The sequence below is a fragment of the Harpia harpyja genome, chromosome 3 (genome assembly GCF_026419915.1).
Source record: "Harpia harpyja isolate bHarHar1 chromosome 3, bHarHar1 primary haplotype, whole genome shotgun sequence".
NCBI classification, from domain to species: domain Eukaryota; kingdom Metazoa; phylum Chordata; class Aves; order Accipitriformes; family Accipitridae; genus Harpia; species Harpia harpyja.
This window is the reverse complement of record NC_068942.1, coordinates 65810131-65829337: the sequence shown is the minus strand read 5'-3', so window position 1 is coordinate 65829337 and position 19207 is coordinate 65810131. Positions and strand designations below refer to the sequence as shown.

Below are 19207 nucleotides of genomic sequence, written 5' to 3'. Positions count from 1 at the left end.
GATCCAGTCTGCTTTCCACTGCCTTATGCTTGCAGAAGAAATACAGGCCAAAAATCACTACACACAAAAGAAAATCAGTGTAGCACGGACTAGATTAGCAGGATAAAAGGCACAGAAGTATGACAATTTTTCTGACTCCCCACATAAAGAGGCCATTGAGTTTCACTCCCTAACTTGGATATCAGAACCAATGTTTTTGTCACTAAGCTCCACTTCCTTTCCAAATGGGCCATCATACATGCACGATACCTGTATGGTTAGTACATTCCTTGTGAGAAACAAACAGCTGAAAGCATTCAGCTCGCTCAGACCACATCAGATGCTATATATACACATCTCTTCTTACACTGTCCTGTCCTGTTACTAAAACCTTCATACAGTAATAAGCCTTTTGATTGGGTCAGTGATTGAGCTCACCTGCCTCCTTCTGCTCTCCCAGCTTGTCAAGGATGTTAAAGGAAATGTCCAGGTATTCTCTCTGAATAGCACTCACAGCAATCTTCCTCTGCTTCCTCTGGCGAGGAACAATCTGAATCTTAAATTCTGACTCTTCAGTCTCCTCTTCTTGTTTCTGCTCCGTGTTTTGTTCAGTGTCAGACTCTGTGTTGGTATCAAGTTTATCACTTTCCGTTTGGTTTTCGGAATCTTCGGGGACTTTAATAAGGACTGTCTTCACATTTGGGCTTGGAATTGCTCCACTAGGTCTAATTTCCTCCACACTGAGCTCGGAGTTATCATCAAGGGACATTTCTGGAAGGGCAAATGACTTCTGCAGCAGGTCCCTTTTCTGTTTCAGTGTTAGTGGGTTCCCACAGGACATGTCCTGAAGTTCTTCTGACTTAACTAACTCTGAAGAGTCCTTCTGATCTTTGGGAGAAGTTGAAAGTATCTCCTCTATTCCTGATGAAGCATTGTTGCTTGTATCCTTAGAACTAAAGTCTTTGGAGCAATCTTCAATGCTGAACTGGACCAGTGGAGTTGTGCTGAGGCTGAGTGCAGAGACATTGATAGGAGTTGAGGGAGACGACACAGCAGTTTTGCCAGAGACCTCATCATTCAGCTGGTTTGTTGTTTCTTCTTCTTCATCACTCTCCACTATTCTAAGGGGAGGAAGTGGTTCAAAGACTAAAGAGTCACTGTCTGAAGTGGAGAGTACTGAATGCTTTTCAGGACCCGATGTTGAGTCAGAGGACAAATCTATCAGATCTAAATCTTCCTTGGGATCAGTATGTTTAACCGGAGAGTCCACTTTCACTTCATAGGTTTCCATGCAATTTAGCCTAACTTCTGGTATGACAGGTCTTCTTATTTCCTGGAAACTCTGTGTACAAGGAAGATTTTCTTGTGTTTCTATATTTTCAGCTTTAGTAGAAGAATTCTGCCGACATCGTCCATAATCACTCTGCCTGTGTATGGCGTAAGCAGCAGGGACAGGTGGTTTTTCTAAGTCACACCGGTCTATGCAGGACTTCCTGCGATGTTCATCTAATGAAAACAACAGGGAGTCTGCATTCCCTATATCAAGAGATTTTTGTTTTAGAGCGCGCAGTTTTTTTTTCTGAATGCTTTCTTCTCTCACACAGCGTAGAATACTGTCTTGTAAGGCCCCCGTCTCTCTATATTCAGCCAGCTCTATTTCACCTGATTAAAACAGAAAGAGCTAATACTACCTCAGTTGGAGACTTCTGGCAGATATCTTCATCTTTATCTCACAATTCAACATGACTGGCATTTCAAATACAAACCCAGTATTAGTCAAAATTGTCTAGATTTTGTTTTAGCCTCAGAGCCACATTAGGTAGATTTTTACAACAAACAACAACAAAAAAACCTACTATTTGGATAATAGGGTTTATCTAAATTCTGTCCAAATTCCACTCATCCTGGACAGATGTACCCTGAACACTGAGAGTTTAACCTTATGCATTGAAAAGAAGATGGCAGAGGCAAGTAATTTCTACAGACACTTGGGATGGCTGCGTTAGGCATGAGAGATGAAAGAAGAAATGAGCTACACAGAACGCTCTGAAGAGGTTTCAAAATAATTTTGGACAACAGCATTGTGGACATCATTTGACCATCAGCATATATTAGAGTACACCTACATGTTATTTACTGCAGCAAAGTGGGCTTAAAATGGTTGCCTCTAATTCAAGAAGCAAGGGTAGCAATAGCAGTGAGGATGTCACAGCACAAGCCTGAGAACAGACAGGTTTTCAGAGAATTTTTCCCCCAGTGATCCTAGACCCCAGCAGAGTCTAGCAACTATCACACCACATAGTCATACCTCCTCATCCTAGGGAGGAGTAAAGTGAGCACAGTTATACTTGCTGGTACTACCACTGCATTGGTATTTTGCTGTGTGAACACATTCATTGAGAATATTTTAAAAGGTTATCACTGTTGTTATTTTGAATTACATATTTTCACATAAACCAGAATATTCCTGATCATTATTATCCCCATATTTCAAAATGCTACACATATGAATCACCATGCAAAAAAAAAATCAGTGAGAAAAGCTGAGGTAGATGTTCGCTGTAGTCAGAATCTTTCCCCCAGTCATGCAAACACCCGAAAGAAAAAAAGGCATGCGGGTGGTGGTGGAAATCTCAATTTTTTTAGAATATTCATTTCAGAAAGCTAAATTTGAAAACAAAATCCTTCCTATTTTTTGAAACCACCAAATGACCCTTTTTACCAATAGAAAACCATAATATTTGCAGCAGCAACAAAAATTTGCTTACCCTAGAGTCCCACCTCATCAAATATCAATTTCTGGGAAAAAATAAATTTGAGCAAAAATTTTCAGCCCAATGGTGGAAGAAAATTGCAACAAATCCTCTTAAAAATTTTTACATTCAAAAGAGCTTAAAGGTTCAAAAAACAACTGCTGAATTTAGGTATTTTTATTTTGGAGTGCCTGCTTTGAGATTCCTGTACAAGAATTCATTCAGGGAAATTAGGAGTACTTGCTCTCAAAAGTCAGACAGAGTACTTGTATTCAAATCAGGCAGTGCAACAAACTCTACAAAGGTGGTAGCTTGAGACTAAGAGTAGGAAATTGTATTTCTGCATGAGTTTATACCGACAAAACAATTCATACTTCTCTGAGCATTCATCTCAACTGGTTGATATTTCACCATTTTGCTGCCACCAATTCTTTTCAGTCTTGCAAAGAAAGTTTGAGATTCTTTATTGCAAGGTCCAGTTGGTGTATCATGAATATCAGATTCATCAAAAACACTGTCTTCCTCTGCTGGAGAAAGAAAAAACTTTATTACTCTTAAGAGAGTGCAATTCCTTGAATGAAAAGCTGTCTATGTAACAAAACCTCAGCTAGTTTCAATTAAACTTGAATTGGAAAACGAAAAATCATCTGAAGTTTGCAAGAAAATTTATATCCCAGATATAACTTTGCCATTCTTGTTACATCTTGAATTAAGGTCAGAAAGGACAGAGATAAATGAAAAATGGGTTACAATGCAACAAAAGTATACCAAAGCTTTTACCATTCTAAGCTGATCTTTTCTACTAATAATAATACAGATTCTGTAGATGGAAGAAATACAATAGATCTGAACACTGACTTGAGTAAATAACTTCTATAGTGCTCAGTGAGAAATGGTAAATGGAAGAAGATCAAAATTAGTACAAGAACTGCAAGGTCAGGAAAAAACCAGCAAAATAGGAAAGTGAAAAAGGAAGAAATAGATAATCTTGGAAAGTTGGTAATAGTAATAGAATAAGACCTAAGAGTATGAATTATGAAATTATTGCTCTAAGTAGTAATAGTGAAACATTATGCTCTACTTTGAGACCTGCTGGTTGAAAATGGCAGAGAGAAAGAAAGTTCCAAACCTATTTATCCATCAAAAAATATCCACATCGCCTGTATGAAATGGCTATAAAAAAAGAAATAAAAAAAGAAAAAATCCATATCTATTGTGTCTAGTGATTCGTCTCCAAGGAAATAGGAAACACTACTGAGACGATAAAGAAAACAGCGCTCGAGAGAAGAAACAAAAAAGTTTGCCTTGTTTATTCTAGGAAACAAACATGAAGAGGAAATGCATTTGGTGTCTAGGAGCAAAGAGGCAAGTAAGCCAACGAGTTAGAATGGCCAAAAACTGAAGACTTAAACTGGACATTAATATCTTTAGCTTTGAAATAGCTGGAAAGTTTCTGCTACATGTGAAGCTATGGAGCTGCCACCTAAAAGCATGAAGGGTAAGACACCTAACTGATATGATGAATCAAGAAAAATCAATCGAAGTTGATAATAAGAATTTCTACAGGGACTGGGTTTAATAAGTTAGGAGATCACTTTTAACGTCATGTCCTATGTGTCTAACTTCTTCCCCTTGGCAACAAATGCTTCTTCTCACAAGATTCATCATGAGCTCTACAACAGTCTGTACACTTGCCATGATCCCCTTAACAAAGTTTGGCAGAAAAATTAGGAAAAAGGTTCAATAGTGCGAAAATCCATCTTTAGCATAGGGATTCTTGCTGCCTGACAATGAAATCCTCATCTGTTGATCATCTAACCACCACCTTGGATGATGACAGCAGCACACACACTACCTGACCGGAGACTAAACAAGCCTCCTTAGAAAAGGTGGGAAAAGCTTCAACTTTCTAAGTCCCTATGGAATTATATTGGCTGCTCCTTGCAGGTAGAAGAAAACTTTTCTGCATCCTCTTTTTTCTGCAGCACTTCAGCAAAGGAGGAGAATCAGCCCTACGATTAAGTCAGCATTTACAGAGTAAAATTTGCCCATTTACAGTCCTTTCCCTCTAAGCAGCCCAAAGCCCTTCACAACAGCTTTGGAAAGCAAGTAAATATTATTCTCCTTACCTTAAACATAGGCAAACAACGATGAAGTGAGATGCAAGGCCACCCAAGGAATCAATGCTGGACATGGAATTGGAACACCGAGTTTTCTAAACCTAACTTGGCACTTACTGTGAACCGCAGGCTGGGTACTTAGGCACCTTGCTTTGTCTTAGAAATGTCTCAGAATCAATCCAGAAACTGAATGCATATTATAAATGTATTATTACTACCCTCAGCATTATTAAGTCTTTATGAATTAAGTCATTAACTCAGCTCAAAATAAAGACAAATTCATAGTAAGTCCACAGTTATCTGAACCCTCTTAGCCCTCCTCTAGCAATACAAAATGTCCAACTGGGTGAGAATATGCAATACATCATTTACATCCATTTTAAAGTTGCTTTAATTGGCTAAACCTAAGTAATAGGGTGTTCAGGTAAACAAAATTTTGTGTCCTTGTTCTGCTGGATATCTTTTTATGAGCAACAAGCAGCAAAAGAGGAAAAGGTACTGACATGCACGAAGAGTCCTTCTTGTATTCTTTGGAAGAAGAGTTTGCTGCACACTAGGGAGACTGTTTGAGAGGGAGGATGTAAATAGCAATAAGCGGCTAAAAGGCAAAACAGCTGAAAGGCAGCTAAAGATTAACATCAAAAGAACCTGTTAAACTTTGATCATAAATACTTATCACATAATAAACTTCACAATTGTAAGGACCTACACTCAGTGACACCACATTATTTCAAGCCTCCACCTTACACCAGTTCACACCATCACAGTACCTCTGCTACAGCTAGCAAGCACATACAGAGTTAACAATTGGATGCAGACTCTAAGGGTTGAATCATTCTCTTCTGCCTTTAGACATCCACATCATATACGTCTGCATGTAAGCTAGTCAACTTCAGCTCCTTTTGCAGAGAAAACCAAACTATAGACTGAATTCATCATTTTCTCTTTTCAACATCAAGTATTTGCTACTATGCCATGTTATTATAAAGTATAATCAGAATGCTGTGTCAGACTGGTTGCACACTTTGTGTGTGGGCAAGATCAGTTATTATCGTAATAGAAAAGGTCAAGGACTATCCAGGCATAGTGACTGAACTACTAAGTCTAAGGTACACTCCCTCCAAGAGATTGTTAGACTGCTGTGCTATGGTAGCCTACAGAGAAATTGTCAATTTCTTTTACTATAGATGGCTATAGCTGGTCAGATACAACACACCTTAGACTTAATTCTGAGTATTATGGTCTAAAATTCAGACCATATTTACCCATTTCTACAATATCTGCAAGACTTGATGAATTAAATCAATGACTATCATATAAATGAGAGTGTTAAAAGTACCTTTTTCCTTTTCACTGTATCGGCTTATGTTACTGTTGTCACTATACAAAGGACCAGCAGTTGCGTGGGGCTTGCAGCTGTGATATTGAGCATTGAGGGTATTGACTGTGATGTGGATTAGGTGAAGTACAATCTTGCTGATTTCACAGTCTCTGTAGGGGTACTGTTCAGTGAAAGAGAAAAACTTCAGCTTAAAAACTAACTTTTCTCCTTGGATAAACATTTAGGCAGTAAAATAGAAAAATGACAAGAATATTGTCAGCTGGATGTCCTATGCCTTTCTTTGATCATACATTTCTAAATACATCATAAGAGGCAGAAGTATTTTCATCTTTGTACACAGAATTATTTTAAAGTTTTAAAAATCCCTATTAGCAACATCTAATACATTGTTTTCTTGACTTCTGTATGACAAAACCAGCTATTAATAATAATGCAAAAGGTCTCTCATCAGAACTGTTCTCCAAATACTCTATTTCAATCAGCACATTATCATTCATTTCTAGTATCTCCACTTCCTCGTATGCCCTATAGACCTGATAGAAATTTGTTAAGCATATCAAAAGTATTCACAGCTCCATTTTAGTGCATAAACACACTACATTTTAACAACACTTCCTAAAAAGCATCACTCAACTAAAGAATACAAGCTGTTAAGCTGACACCCCATCCATTTAAAGTTACTAATATTTTTTAAAAACTAATTCTAAGTTACTCAAAATACTCTTCACTGGAACTTTATAAAGCATTTTCATATTTTCAAATCTATATTTTTCTTTCTCAGGTAACCACGTGAAAGACAATATAGACAGCAGAAGTAAGAGGTCAGTAGCACAGATGAAAGCCTAACTACCTCAGACACTGAAATTAAATGCAGTAAGCAAGCAAATCAAAGAGTGTTCTTTACAATTCCTTTCACTTGCAGTACAGTTAGATGTTCCCTGTAATAAATTTCAAATTGAAGTGTAAATTTGAATGTGGACGGCATCTTTTTAAGACCACTTACCTTATAGAGAATGACAAGCAAAGCCTTTAACCACATCTGCCGAATGTGAGGTTTGAGGGACCAGAGGGAGCAGCGAGGAGGCTGCTGAAAGTAATGCCGTAGCTGAGGACAAGTGCAATATTTCAACACCTGCACCACCAAGGGAAGAAGGTGTTTACCCAGGTTGATGTTATAGTCCATCACCTGAAAAGAATAGTAGCACAGGAGTTAGCTCACCAAAATCAAATCCACTGACATTGAAAAGCAAAATAACTAATACAGTTGAGGTATCAGTTAAATGAAAAGAAACAGATGTTTTTAAGGAAGTCTCACTATCAGTTAGAAACTTTCTGCCAGCTTGCCACATTCCCATTTTAGCTACACAGGTAAAATGAAACAAAAAGATGTGTTCTGAAAATGTTTCATCCTGTATAGTCTAAATTTTAGCATGCATACATCGGCAAGTCATAAAATATATCATGCTGGGATAGCCTTGTATTATAGCCCAAGTTGATCATGCTTCAACAGACAAAATCGTATTAGGTATATCCCGTGTTTTACAGATAGGATGCAATTGGGGGTTTTGGGAGGAGGGTGTGTGTGTATTTTGGTTATTTGGGTTTGTATTAACACTGCATTGCTGGTTTTCATTATCTTCTCATCAGGCTTGTAACATTAGCTGTTGGGTTTTTTTAAGCCCCATGTTCTGGAATCTGGTAATGAGACAAGAATCCCACTCTTCACTATGGCGAAGGTAAGAAATTGTCTGCGATGTTATGCAGAAAATTAAAGCATGCAAATCCTAAAGGATCCAAGAATAAAGCTAATGAAAAAAATCTTGCTCCAAATAAAATGCTCATCAATTTTAAGTGATAGTGTTGCTGTAGACAGGTTACTGTTATTACTGCTAGTCATAAGCCTTGCTTCCATCATGACCTTTGAAGAGCATCATGCTATGTGGTGCCTATCCTTGAGGTTTGAATCCTGATTGTTAGGTGCAGTGTGGCCATATATTCCCACTACCCTGACACAACTGTGTTTTCAATTGAAACTGCATTGCTATTTTTCATTATCTTTCCATCAGTCTTGCAACATTAGCTATTTTTATTTAAAGCCATATGTCCTGAAATCAGCAACTAAACTAGATTATAACAAGGATCCACAAAGACCTTGTCTCTGACGCTGACCTATACTGGTTGACACCCAGGAAGGTATAACAGCAGGCCAAGCAAACTCCAGCACAGCCCCCAAGATCTAACACATCCCTGCAGTTTCAGTGGACTTAGTGCACTTTACCAGGAGCCCTGTACATCTAAACAGACACAAACATCAGTTTCATCCACATGATCCATTTCCTTCAGGTCTGTATTTCTTTTTTTGGTTTTGTTTTTATTAGAACAAGGGGATGAGCTTAATTTACAAACAGAGAACTCATCTCTCAAGTTCCCTCCTGAACAAGCTGACTAGAAGTTTTTTCCCCTAAAATCCTCTAGTTCAATGTGCAGCTGTCTCAAATTTTTGTGCTGCATGCATAGAGCTAAATAGATGAATCCCACATCTATCCATGCAGGGTTAGCCTGTCGAACAGATGATATATAATCACCAAATATGGTCCTACCCTGTATAATGCCTTGTCACCTCAGGGTGTGATACAGTTATACAACATGGTTAGGAAAACTCATCCATACAAGGAAGACAGAACCCTTCCTTAACACAGCACATACTGTAATGCAGACATGTCTTAAGCTGAACAGACACATTTTTTAAGTTGTCACAGGAAGATCTAGAATAAATGATGTTGCAAATGCTGAGCAGAGCTCAGCCTGGGATGCTGAGCAGTGCCCAGCACTGCTGGCTTCCTCACTCCGACAGGCTTGTACAACATTGCCACCATGCGGGGCAATGCCGCAGTGACTGCTAACACCAAAACTTGGCCACTTCTGCTGCTACGGAGTGAAAAAGGCATTTTATGCTTTCAAGAATTCCAAATATATAAAATTTTATGATGCAAAATACTAAGAGACATTTGATTTTTCTTTTTTCTTGAACTGACCATTCCAAGCAAGCTTGGAATCAAAATCAACGAACCAGCAAGTCAGCCCAATCCCAACCTGGAGCTGATTGGGGATAGCAAATATTTATGCCTAGGGGAGGGAGTGTAACTGAAATATCTGTTATAAAAGAAAACTCTGTACTGAGTTTTCACTCTGTAAATGCATCTTCGGATTGCAAACAGCACTTCTCTTGCAGCAAAGGTGATTCCTAACACAAAGCAGCCCTACAGCTATGAAAAAAATCCCCCCAAAATATAAATTAAAGTTTTGATGTCTGCTACATGGAGAAAAATCCTCGCCTACTGAAGTTCTCAAACTCCATTTGACGTCAGGGGAGCCAGGATTCAACTATGAAGCTTTTCAAACAGAAATGGTGAATTCGGCTATCATGAGACATTTTAAAGGTGAAAGAGGAAAGGCAGGGGCTGATATTTAGAGTTGCAGTAAGTAGTACCTCTGAAAATCAGGTCAATTATGATCACTGAAGTTTGGCAATCCAAACTTGGAAAACATGTAGAAAAACGTGGAAGATACTGCCCTGTGACTAAACTGCCACTTCCAGACTCTCAATAACAGACCTGAATCTCCTTTTACATGTTTCAGCTTAAAACTGTACAGATGAGAGATGACTGACAACACCTCATAGCAACGGTGCTCCAAGACAATGGATCAGGATGCATTTGCAGCTACCCAGTTTGCATTAACACCTTCCATTTTGCCTGCTGAAATATGGATACCTGATTTCTCCATAACTGTGAAAGTTTATCCAAGTATCTACATTACAACTGACTTTTTGAAAAAACCACTGATTCCAGTGTATGAACCAGAAAATCCTGAGAAGAACTGCAGATACAGAAGAGGCCAGGATAGCTTTGAACAATGTTTGAAGGTTACAGTGGGCATTTTAAGAGCTGGGGCAGGGGGAGATCTGAAATCACAGCCCTCTCTCTCCCCTAAGGTAATCCTTTATGAGAGACTGTGATAAGGAAAAAGTGCGGAAGTAATGATGATGCTTCACTGCAAATAATAAGAATACTACGCAAATGTGAAGTGTTTTTCAGCCTAGCATCACCGACTACTCTATCAGTAAGAATTAATTGAGCCTTAGAAGAGCCTTGTGAGGTAGAAAATTACAGTCGTCCTTACAAGATGGAGAAAGAAGGCACAAGGCAAGGATGTGCTCAGTCATTTATCACAGAAATATAGGCAGAAGTTCATCACGGTGGCACTACTCCCTAGGAAAGGGAAAACAAAGTCCTGGTGCACTCTAAGGAGAAGAAGAATCAGTCTCCTGCAAAGTGAAGAATGTGGAAGAGTTTACAGACCATTCACGCTGGGAAACAAGCAAGAGCACATGGGTCCCAGGTCCTCCTGAATGGGAAAGGAGGAAATGACATGTGAGGAAAACAAGGCATTCAAAGGCTATGGAAAGAGGGCAAAGAGGTTTGGAGCAGTCTCTGATTTTTCATGCAGTGGTAGTATTTGCATGCCTACACACACACAAAACTCTTACCTCTATGCCAATGATGCAGCAAGTTTAGAGTACTAGTAGGAAGCTATAAATTAGCATACTTCTATTTAACTATTTACTTTTTAACTGCAAAGTAAAAACCTACAAAAAGCACTTGATTAGGCTACATGGAGCCTTCTGAGAGTAAAGAAAAAGCAGCCATCCTTATTCCCAAATACTTTCACCAACTGAAGAGGCATTAAGGAGATTTAAGTAGGATTACTGCACTCAGCCATTATTTTGGTACAAAGAAGGCTGTGCTACCACCATTTCAACAACAGGCAATGAGAAATAGCTGCAAAAAGTAGTAAGTGCCTTCACCTACTTGTGCTATTCCAGCAATAAAGGCATTAAAGCAAGTCGAAACACGCATTTTTTGTGGTGCAATCATGAAGCATCCTTCCTGCTGATCATAACCAAGCAGGACGTACAGATGGCGCTTGACTGTGTTGAAAGCTTTAGCGCTGCTGATGTCTGACTCAGCGCTGCTCTCATCCTTTGCCATGAACTTCATTAGCACAGTAATGAGCTGGTGGACAGTCTGGTGATCAATCCCAGCATCCTCTGGCAGCAGGTCTTTTATTGTGTTATCATTCTCTGGGGAGGGTTGTCCTATCGGCACAGGAGAGACATTGGTATCAGACACTAGATAAGACTGTAAACAGGGTACAGAATACACCAGAATTTTTTTCCAGAGTTCATTGCTCCATTTCTGCCCAAATGCACATGGTGAAGTCACAGGAGTTAGGTAGGCATGCATTTCTGAGGGCATTGCTCCCCTGTTGCCTCAGGCTCAACAGCACAGTAATACCTACTGTGTACACTGAACTCCGTTTCTCAGCTTTCCCATGTTTAACAGAGCTGCTTATCTTCCCATCCCAGTGCATTTCTGCCAAATTGAGTGCTATTATTCCTTGGCATCTATGCAGTAAAGGAGAATCAAATCCCACTGCCACCAGATTCTCATCTGGCATAGTTTTCAGTCTTTCCTCAGCAAATGTTAGTGGACATTAGTCTTTGCCAGCAGAGAACGTACAAAACGGCAAAGGTAAGAGATGAAAAAAATTCTACCAAATAATGATTAAACACAGAATGAAGACCACCCCTTTTAACAATGTGTCCATATTTCTCTCAAATAACTTCAGCCAAAATGTAGGCACTATAATTTATTAGGTTTTGGGACACAATGTATTACATCAAAACTTTGATGGCTTTTTCCCAGAGAAGAAGCCTAAGACTTGGTTTATAAACACTGAATGGAAATAATCAATCAGTAATACTTTGCATGGGAATATGATTGTGTGAAAGACGAGAGACTACTTACAAAGCACAAGGAAGCTTGGGTGCTGGCTATCACTATCCAAGCAAAACAGACATGCTGCAAATAACAGTTGCCAACTGGGCAAGTATTTTCATTTTCATACTTCAATTTTTTTTTTAAATACAATATTTCCAGTTGCTTTTAAGACCATATATCATTAGTAGAATTCTCTAGTAATTGCCTTTGGAGCTACCCTCTTCCATTTCACCCTATGTGTAAGGCCTTTTTTTAGTGCTTAGCAGTTCCTATGATCTATGTCATACTAACACTAGGAACTGAATTCATGAAAAGCAAAACGTATTTCACACATCAGTATATCAGATTGTTTTTATTAAATAATTCTGATGGTTTTATTAAATAATTCTGAATAAATGCATAGCTAAAGCATAGTAAAGTATATTATTCCAACATGCTCTATTTTAAAACAGTAATTTAAATTAAATGCTTCTGTATAAATAAAATGCATTATATATGCATTGTATGCAATAATAAATAAAAATTATTTCCACTAAGATAATCAAAGAGAACAGAAAATATTATTTTGACAGATCAAAACGTGGCAATAGTTGGAAATTAAGTTTTTATTACACCATTAATTTTAGTTTGTTCATTAAACACTGTAACTGTTAACAATTAAAATTAATTGTTACTAAAATGTATTCTGATGTATTTTGTGATCTGTGGTTAAAAATCTGTCTAACGGAATAATTGAGATAAAGCAAGCTGGTATGAAGCAGAATTTTAAAACAATCTACTTGGGTTTATTTCAAGGATAAATCCTTTCAACTATTGGACACAGTCCTTAATTTTGCAAGAACAGTTTAAGTCGAAGTTTACAGGACAGACCCTACAAACAAGATTAGCTCAAAGTATAATCTTGAAATTGTTCCTGCATGTCTATGTTAGGGTTACTAGCCAGCAACTGATATCCACTTAGTCTGTTAGAGTTACTTACATGCCTTAGGATTTATGTAAATTCATAACTATATATTTATAGCAAATGCTAAAAATTATTTTAACATTCTAATTTACCCATATTCTTAATGTAATACGCTATTCTGACCAGGGACTCCTTTGCTGGTACAACTGCATCTGTCTTAGGTTCTTCACCAGCAAAACTGCACTGTCTGTAATTTTTTAAAATCATTTTTAAATATTTTACATTTTATTGGTGGGTGAGCAAAGGGGTTTGTTTGATTGGCTGTTTTGCTGAGCATGGGAGAAGGTTGCTATTTCTATGACAGGTGAAAAAGAAAACTAGGAGGGGAATTTTCAGAATCACTTCTATTAAGAATAACTTTCCTTTACTGGTCTCACTTTGGTAAAAAGAAACCATGAACTTCATATTATATTTTTTATTCCATACACTTTTCACTGTGATTTTTTATTTACAGAAACCTTCCTTCAAAATGAAAATTCTCTATGCAAACTGTTGCTGGACCAAGATTTGCAGATGCAAAAAGAAACCAATAAATTCTGAAATAATTAGAATCAGAAATACAGCAAGTACCATTTTCAGAAGCACCTTAAAAATGTATATAGAAAATAACTTTAGCTTTGTGGACATCAACTGAGAAATAATGTTTCCACATATTATAGCCGGGTTAAAATTTTCCATGAAATTGTATCAAAAAGATGCCATTTTCATAAAGATTATATTAGATTGTTTTCTTCAGCTCTACTTATTTTCATCCCTATTACATGTTGTGAGATTTTCACTAAAACAAAGAAGGAGATAAAATGAAATGAGACTAAATGATTGTGGGGCTCTAAATAAATCCCGGTTCTCCAAACAGAACTCAATGAGTTCTGACAGAAGGGTGACATCTTCACAAATTGTCAGTAAATATAAAATAAGGGACTTATTTAAGATGTCTATAAGCATACAGAGGAGACAAGTGTAATTTACAGTACTGACAATCAAAGGCATTCTGTCTGCTGTCTCTAAAACCTGAAGGCCAAAGATCGGGCTGAACATAGGTGACCCATGGGGCCAGACTAGTAGAAATTTACTTGTTCCTGCAAGCAATGAAACACAGGAGGGTGAGGCACTGCCGGCATAGCTGAGTGCCTCTGAATAACCTCCTCCCACCCCCAAAGTACTATTTACAACTGGGAGCAGTTTTCAGTACAACTCAAGAGCAAAACTTCAATTTGCACCTTTTGGAACCATGATGAGACGTGATTTCACTGTACCTTTTAGACAACTTCCACCTTGCATAAGTTTATCTCATGAGTCAACAAGAAAGCCAGTGCTAGTGCCTTCCTTTTCCTGTTCCATCAAAACACCCTGCCTTGTCAAACCCACCTGGTGTTTGCTCTGGTGTTCCTCCAAGCGCTGGAGCAGACTGCTCGTGTCTGGTCAAGCTCACAGCTTAAAAAACAACAAAAAAAAAGCAACTCTGTTTAAAAAGGCAGTACTGACATATTACACTTCAGCATATATTCAGTGCTAGCATATTTATGTTCATTTACTCATGCACTGTTGTCACGCAGCGAGTGTAACCGTTTGAAACATGTCACTTCTGTGCCCTACAGATTTTGTGTACCATGTTCTATAACTCTAGTGTTCTCCATCGTTCAGTTTTGCTGATACAAGAGTCACCACACAGAAGCCCCTGTGCAGGATCAGAAATTGGTCAAGAAGGATTACCTGCGTCCCAAAATATGGTGGTGGTTGTTTTGGAGGAAAGAAATTACCTTTTAACTTAATAGTTCACCAGCACCCAAGTTTGAACATTTTATCAGTTCCTATTATATGGGTAGGAGCAATGTGAGAGGTCCAATTTGAACATAAAGACTAATCTGGGTTTGTAAAATTCTCTAATTGAGAATGGGTAAGCTTTATTTCTGCTCGGAAAGGTATCTGTACAGCGGTCCATACAGGCCTATGGTTTTCCAGCACCTAGGTCCTCCTATAGAAGCTGGCAGGAATGATGTGTTGCATGGACATTGTTTTCTTAACAAAGGAATTCTGAAGATATCCAAAAGCTCATTTGAGACATTAACAGTTGTTTTTAAGATGTCTAAGATATGCTGCATACACTAATTAAAAATTACAGTTAATAAATAAATAACATAGGAATTTTTCTGTAAAGACTGTATCTATTTTAGACAAAACTACTGTGTATTAGCCACAAATAAAAATAAAGATCTAACCACAAACTAGCCTTGGAGCATTTTGTTCTGGCATTTTAAACAAATACAGCATAGACATAAAGTTTGTCTATGTTCTTTGTTAAACTCACTAACTTGTCATTATTTGAATAATGCCCAAATCAGTCAGAAACCTAAATTTGCTATCCCAGTTGGGTAAGTGTTGACAATTCTGCTGTGTACCCAACAACAGGATACGATCCTAAGGGAGAAGATACAGGTGTGTCACAAAAATATAAATAGATACTCAACGAATTTTGGTGGTTAAGGTTTCTGGAAGGGAGAGCGCTCTCTTTGACTCCACTGGTCCCTTCACACTGTCCCTCAGGGAACGCACACTCTTCTGACGATTACGTGCGAAACGAGCCCTCTTGATCTTCCACATTGCTGCATCACTGAGGTTGGCGACATTTGTCCGGACAGCAGTGATAGCTTTGCAAATGCAATTGACCAAGTTAGGATTCATTCCACAGCATGGTGAGGCCCTAATGCTGCCAAGTGCCAAATGCAACTGGGCCCCAGGTCCCACTCAAGTCAAGAAAGCTTCATATGGGCTCGAGGGGTCCATCTGCAAGGTACTCATTTGCATGCTCTTGTTCTGAAATCCATAAAACCCCAAATGGCATAACTGTGTTAAAAAAATTATGCTGTTACTTCTTTCTTTAGAGATTGGATAAAAACAGGTTCTTGAAACCAAAACCTGAATTTCAGGCTAAGGGGATATAAGCTGTTCTCTGTTTAAAGTGGCAGAAATCTCACAAGTATGGATCACATTTAGTGCACTCATACCCAAATGTGACCTCTAGTTTTGCCTCATTGACCTCCTGTCCTGCCTATACCTATCATCCTGGATTTGAACAGCGCCTCCAAAAATCTGTGAGTGTGATTATGTGTTTACAGTGGTGTTACCAGCAGTATCACTACATGTCTTAATGGGGTCACCAATAGTTTTCTATACTCATGTCTATAGTGCATTCAAACCCTCTGAGTTTATCTGAGCAACTAAAGCCAGTGAGCCCATCCTTTGCACCACTTTTATCTTTGAAAAGGCAAAGAGAAAGGCTAAAAAGAAACCTGAAAAATATATTTGCATATTTTAAATTTTAAATCACTCCCAAATATTCATATTTAAAGATATGACCCTACATTTGCAGCCAGAGGTGCTGGAAACTAGTGCCGAGATTCCCTCCTCAGGCCACAGCAGCAGTTCCCAGCTTTGGGTCAAGCTACTCACATATGGAGAAGAAAATATGTTTGCAGTTCCAGTCATCTCCTGTATGGATACAGCAGCAACACATGGGCTTTTTTAGGCTCTGAGCTCCATGCAAGTGTAGGAGGCATTAGGCTGCTGAGAGAGAACACGCTGTCCTAACAGCTGTCTCCACCTCCTCCAAGCAAATCACATGGAAACAGATCTGCTTCATGGGCCACCACTTGGCTAAGCAAGTTTTCAATTACTCAGCATGTTAAACAATCATGCACAAACTATTTTTTAGCCTCCCCCAGTGAATGGAAGGAGACATGGTATCTCATCAAGAAACCAAGTATGAACAGGACAAACATTTACAAACATTTGTCACTGCAGGAATAGTTAACTGAGAACCAGCTCTAAGAGTCCATGTACCTCTTGTGCTGTGCCCCATATATTTGTTTGTTTTTCAAGGGTTATACAGCTCCTAGGGCTGTGTTTGTATAGACCACTACAGAACAGGGTCAGGCACGACCTAGGCCTTTGAGAATAGCAATGTTGATAGCATAAGAACATCTACAAAAGAACAAGTGGGTTAATGCAGGCTGCAGCTAATCATAGAACCAGACAGCATTTCAACCAAGGCTGGCAATCACATCCTAGTGAGAGTAAAACATGACGCCCAAAGGTGCAACAGAAGATAGCCTAATCTGTATTCAGGCAGTCAAAAAATGCTCTCTTTGAATTCTGCTCTTTTGGCCTGAAAGATTACTTAACTTCAGATAATTTATGCAGCTGAGACCTACATCTCTCTCAGACCCTTGCAGGCAGCTGAAATTCCAGAAGCTGATAAAAGGTGATGATATTGATTTGGACTCTGCTTACTTGTTGGGAAAGGGAATTCTTTGTTGCAGTCCAGATGAAGCTGTGCTTCCAGAGACAGGGTCTCAAAGCGATTCACAAAGAACTCCCAGCTCAAAGCTGGAATATCCGCTTTTAGAAAATGAAGTAGCAAAAGCTTACTAAGAATTGTGGGCCTGTCCTTGACAACTGTGTCAAACTGGAAATCAAGGCAGAGGCAGAGACCCTATAGAAGGAAAAAAAAAACAAACCAACACAGAACTGAGATGTGAAAACCTTAAGCATTTTTTAAAGCAAAGGGAGGTCAAAGCTCGTAACTTCTCCTGTTAATTAGTACAGGATAAAGGTTTAGCTCCTTTTTCCTATCAAGTCCTTTAAGTCAGAACTAATGCTACTGATATCAATGGAAAAGTAAGGTAAGTAAGGAGATAAATGAACATCATATTTAGAATGTAGAATTTGCTAAGATTTTGAGGAATACAAAGGTATAAGCAAAGTGCCATCCTACTGCACATTTGGTACACAATATCAAACTATTCTCTTCACACACTCCTCCCTGAGAAAAAGCTTATATTTAGGCAACTGAATCAAGCCCTTAATTACAAAAAGAATGAATCACCAAGCCCAAACAGCGGAAGAAAGATTATGCAGTGAAGCGTATCAGAAGCACTTTGCCTCAAAATGCTTCTGTATTTTATTTGCACTGGAATTTTGGGTGTAGCGTCAAGACTTACGTTTGTGAAGAAAACCCACACATTAAATATGAAAGTGCAGTATACTGGTAACAGTCGCAGTGAACTCAGTGAATTCAAGTTCTCTGGAAGCTATTTTGAAAAGACACTACAGGGAATAAAACTAGCAAGTATTAACAGCTTTTTATAGACAGTAACACTGAATTTTTTAAAATACATATTCATTCTATTCTCCAGAGAACTAAACTGAATTGTGCACTAAGAATTTTTTTTTTTTTATCTTGCTTCTTTACATGGGCTATGATCCACTTTCATACCTGCTTAGTTTTAATCATGACAATTCTGATTGGCAGGGTCTCTCACATGCTGAAAATTACATGCCTAAGTAAATCTTGAAAAGATCAAGACCATGTTTGGTTCTGCTTGAACATATTTTCTCACTGTCAGCTCAGCAGGATGTCATAAGACTTAGAAATTATTTTTTTTTAAATTGAAAAATGTCAATAAATTTTAAAATAATAAAAATCATTTACAGCTTTCTACCATAGCAGTTCAAACACAATAGTAATCCTTTGCAGTCATCAAAGTTTTTACGGTTGGACTCGATGATCTTAAAGGTCTTTTCCAACCTAAATGATTCTATGATTCTAAGTCAGGGCTAGGGCACTATCATTTCCCTCGGCTATTTTGTGCATATGTCAATTACCAAGACCCATAAGGGTCTTGCCAGAAAAGGTATTAGCAGTGACCATGATGCTGAACTGCTTTGAACTTCGTGTGAAAACCCAGATTCTTGTTTGAATATACTTTTTCCCATATAATGAACCTACCTGTAAAGCTGGTCTCTTTATGGTGTCAAGTAATAGCCCCGCTCTTGTAGCTACTGCTGGGTTGACATCTTCCACAGCAGTCAGGAAACAGCAGAATGCATGAGCCAAAGAGTACTTCAGTAGGTGGTTTTTTGTCACAGAGTGAATATCCAAAAATCTGCACAACACAGCCACCTTCTCCACTGTAGCAGCCATGCCCCCAGACAAAGAAAATATGTATATTAATTTAGGCAATGGCTTCTTTATGTCCTGATTAATATACCTCTCCTAGAAATATGCACATCTGAGAAAGTAACAACAAAAAATAGCTGGCAAGTGTTGTAATTTTGATTTCATTTTGATTATCCAAAATGTCTCATGTTCTCCTCTATTTTACCATTGTTGTGCCATGGTTTTGCACCAGACTATCTCCAAAACT

At 38.3% G+C, this 19207-nt stretch overlaps 1 protein-coding gene across 8 annotated transcripts in view; it reads right to left on the bottom strand.

Moving 5' to 3' along the window:
• UNC79 (unc-79 homolog, NALCN channel complex subunit) overlaps positions 1–19207 on the bottom strand; it is a 115783-nt gene that overhangs the window by 53755 nt on the left and 42821 nt on the right. For 5 of the 8 annotated variants that reach the window (XM_052783035.1, XM_052783037.1, XM_052783039.1 and 2 more), the window contains 9 exons: positions 18790–18971; positions 17292–17493; positions 15470–15649; positions 14370–14435; positions 11066–11352; positions 7198–7380; positions 6192–6354; positions 3107–3259; positions 418–1641 (listed from right to left, as the gene is read on the bottom strand). In XM_052783035.1, the coding sequence (XP_052638995.1) occupies positions 418–1641; positions 3107–3259; positions 6192–6354; positions 7198–7380; positions 11066–11352; positions 14370–14435; positions 15470–15649; positions 17292–17493; positions 18790–18971 (2640 nt within the window). The remainder of the gene's footprint in view (positions 1–417; positions 1642–3106; positions 3260–6191; positions 6355–7197; positions 7381–11065; positions 11353–14369; positions 14436–15469; positions 15650–17291; positions 17494–18789; positions 18972–19207) is intronic. The other 3 variants (XM_052783038.1, XM_052783036.1, XM_052783040.1) reach the window with 3 other exon arrangements.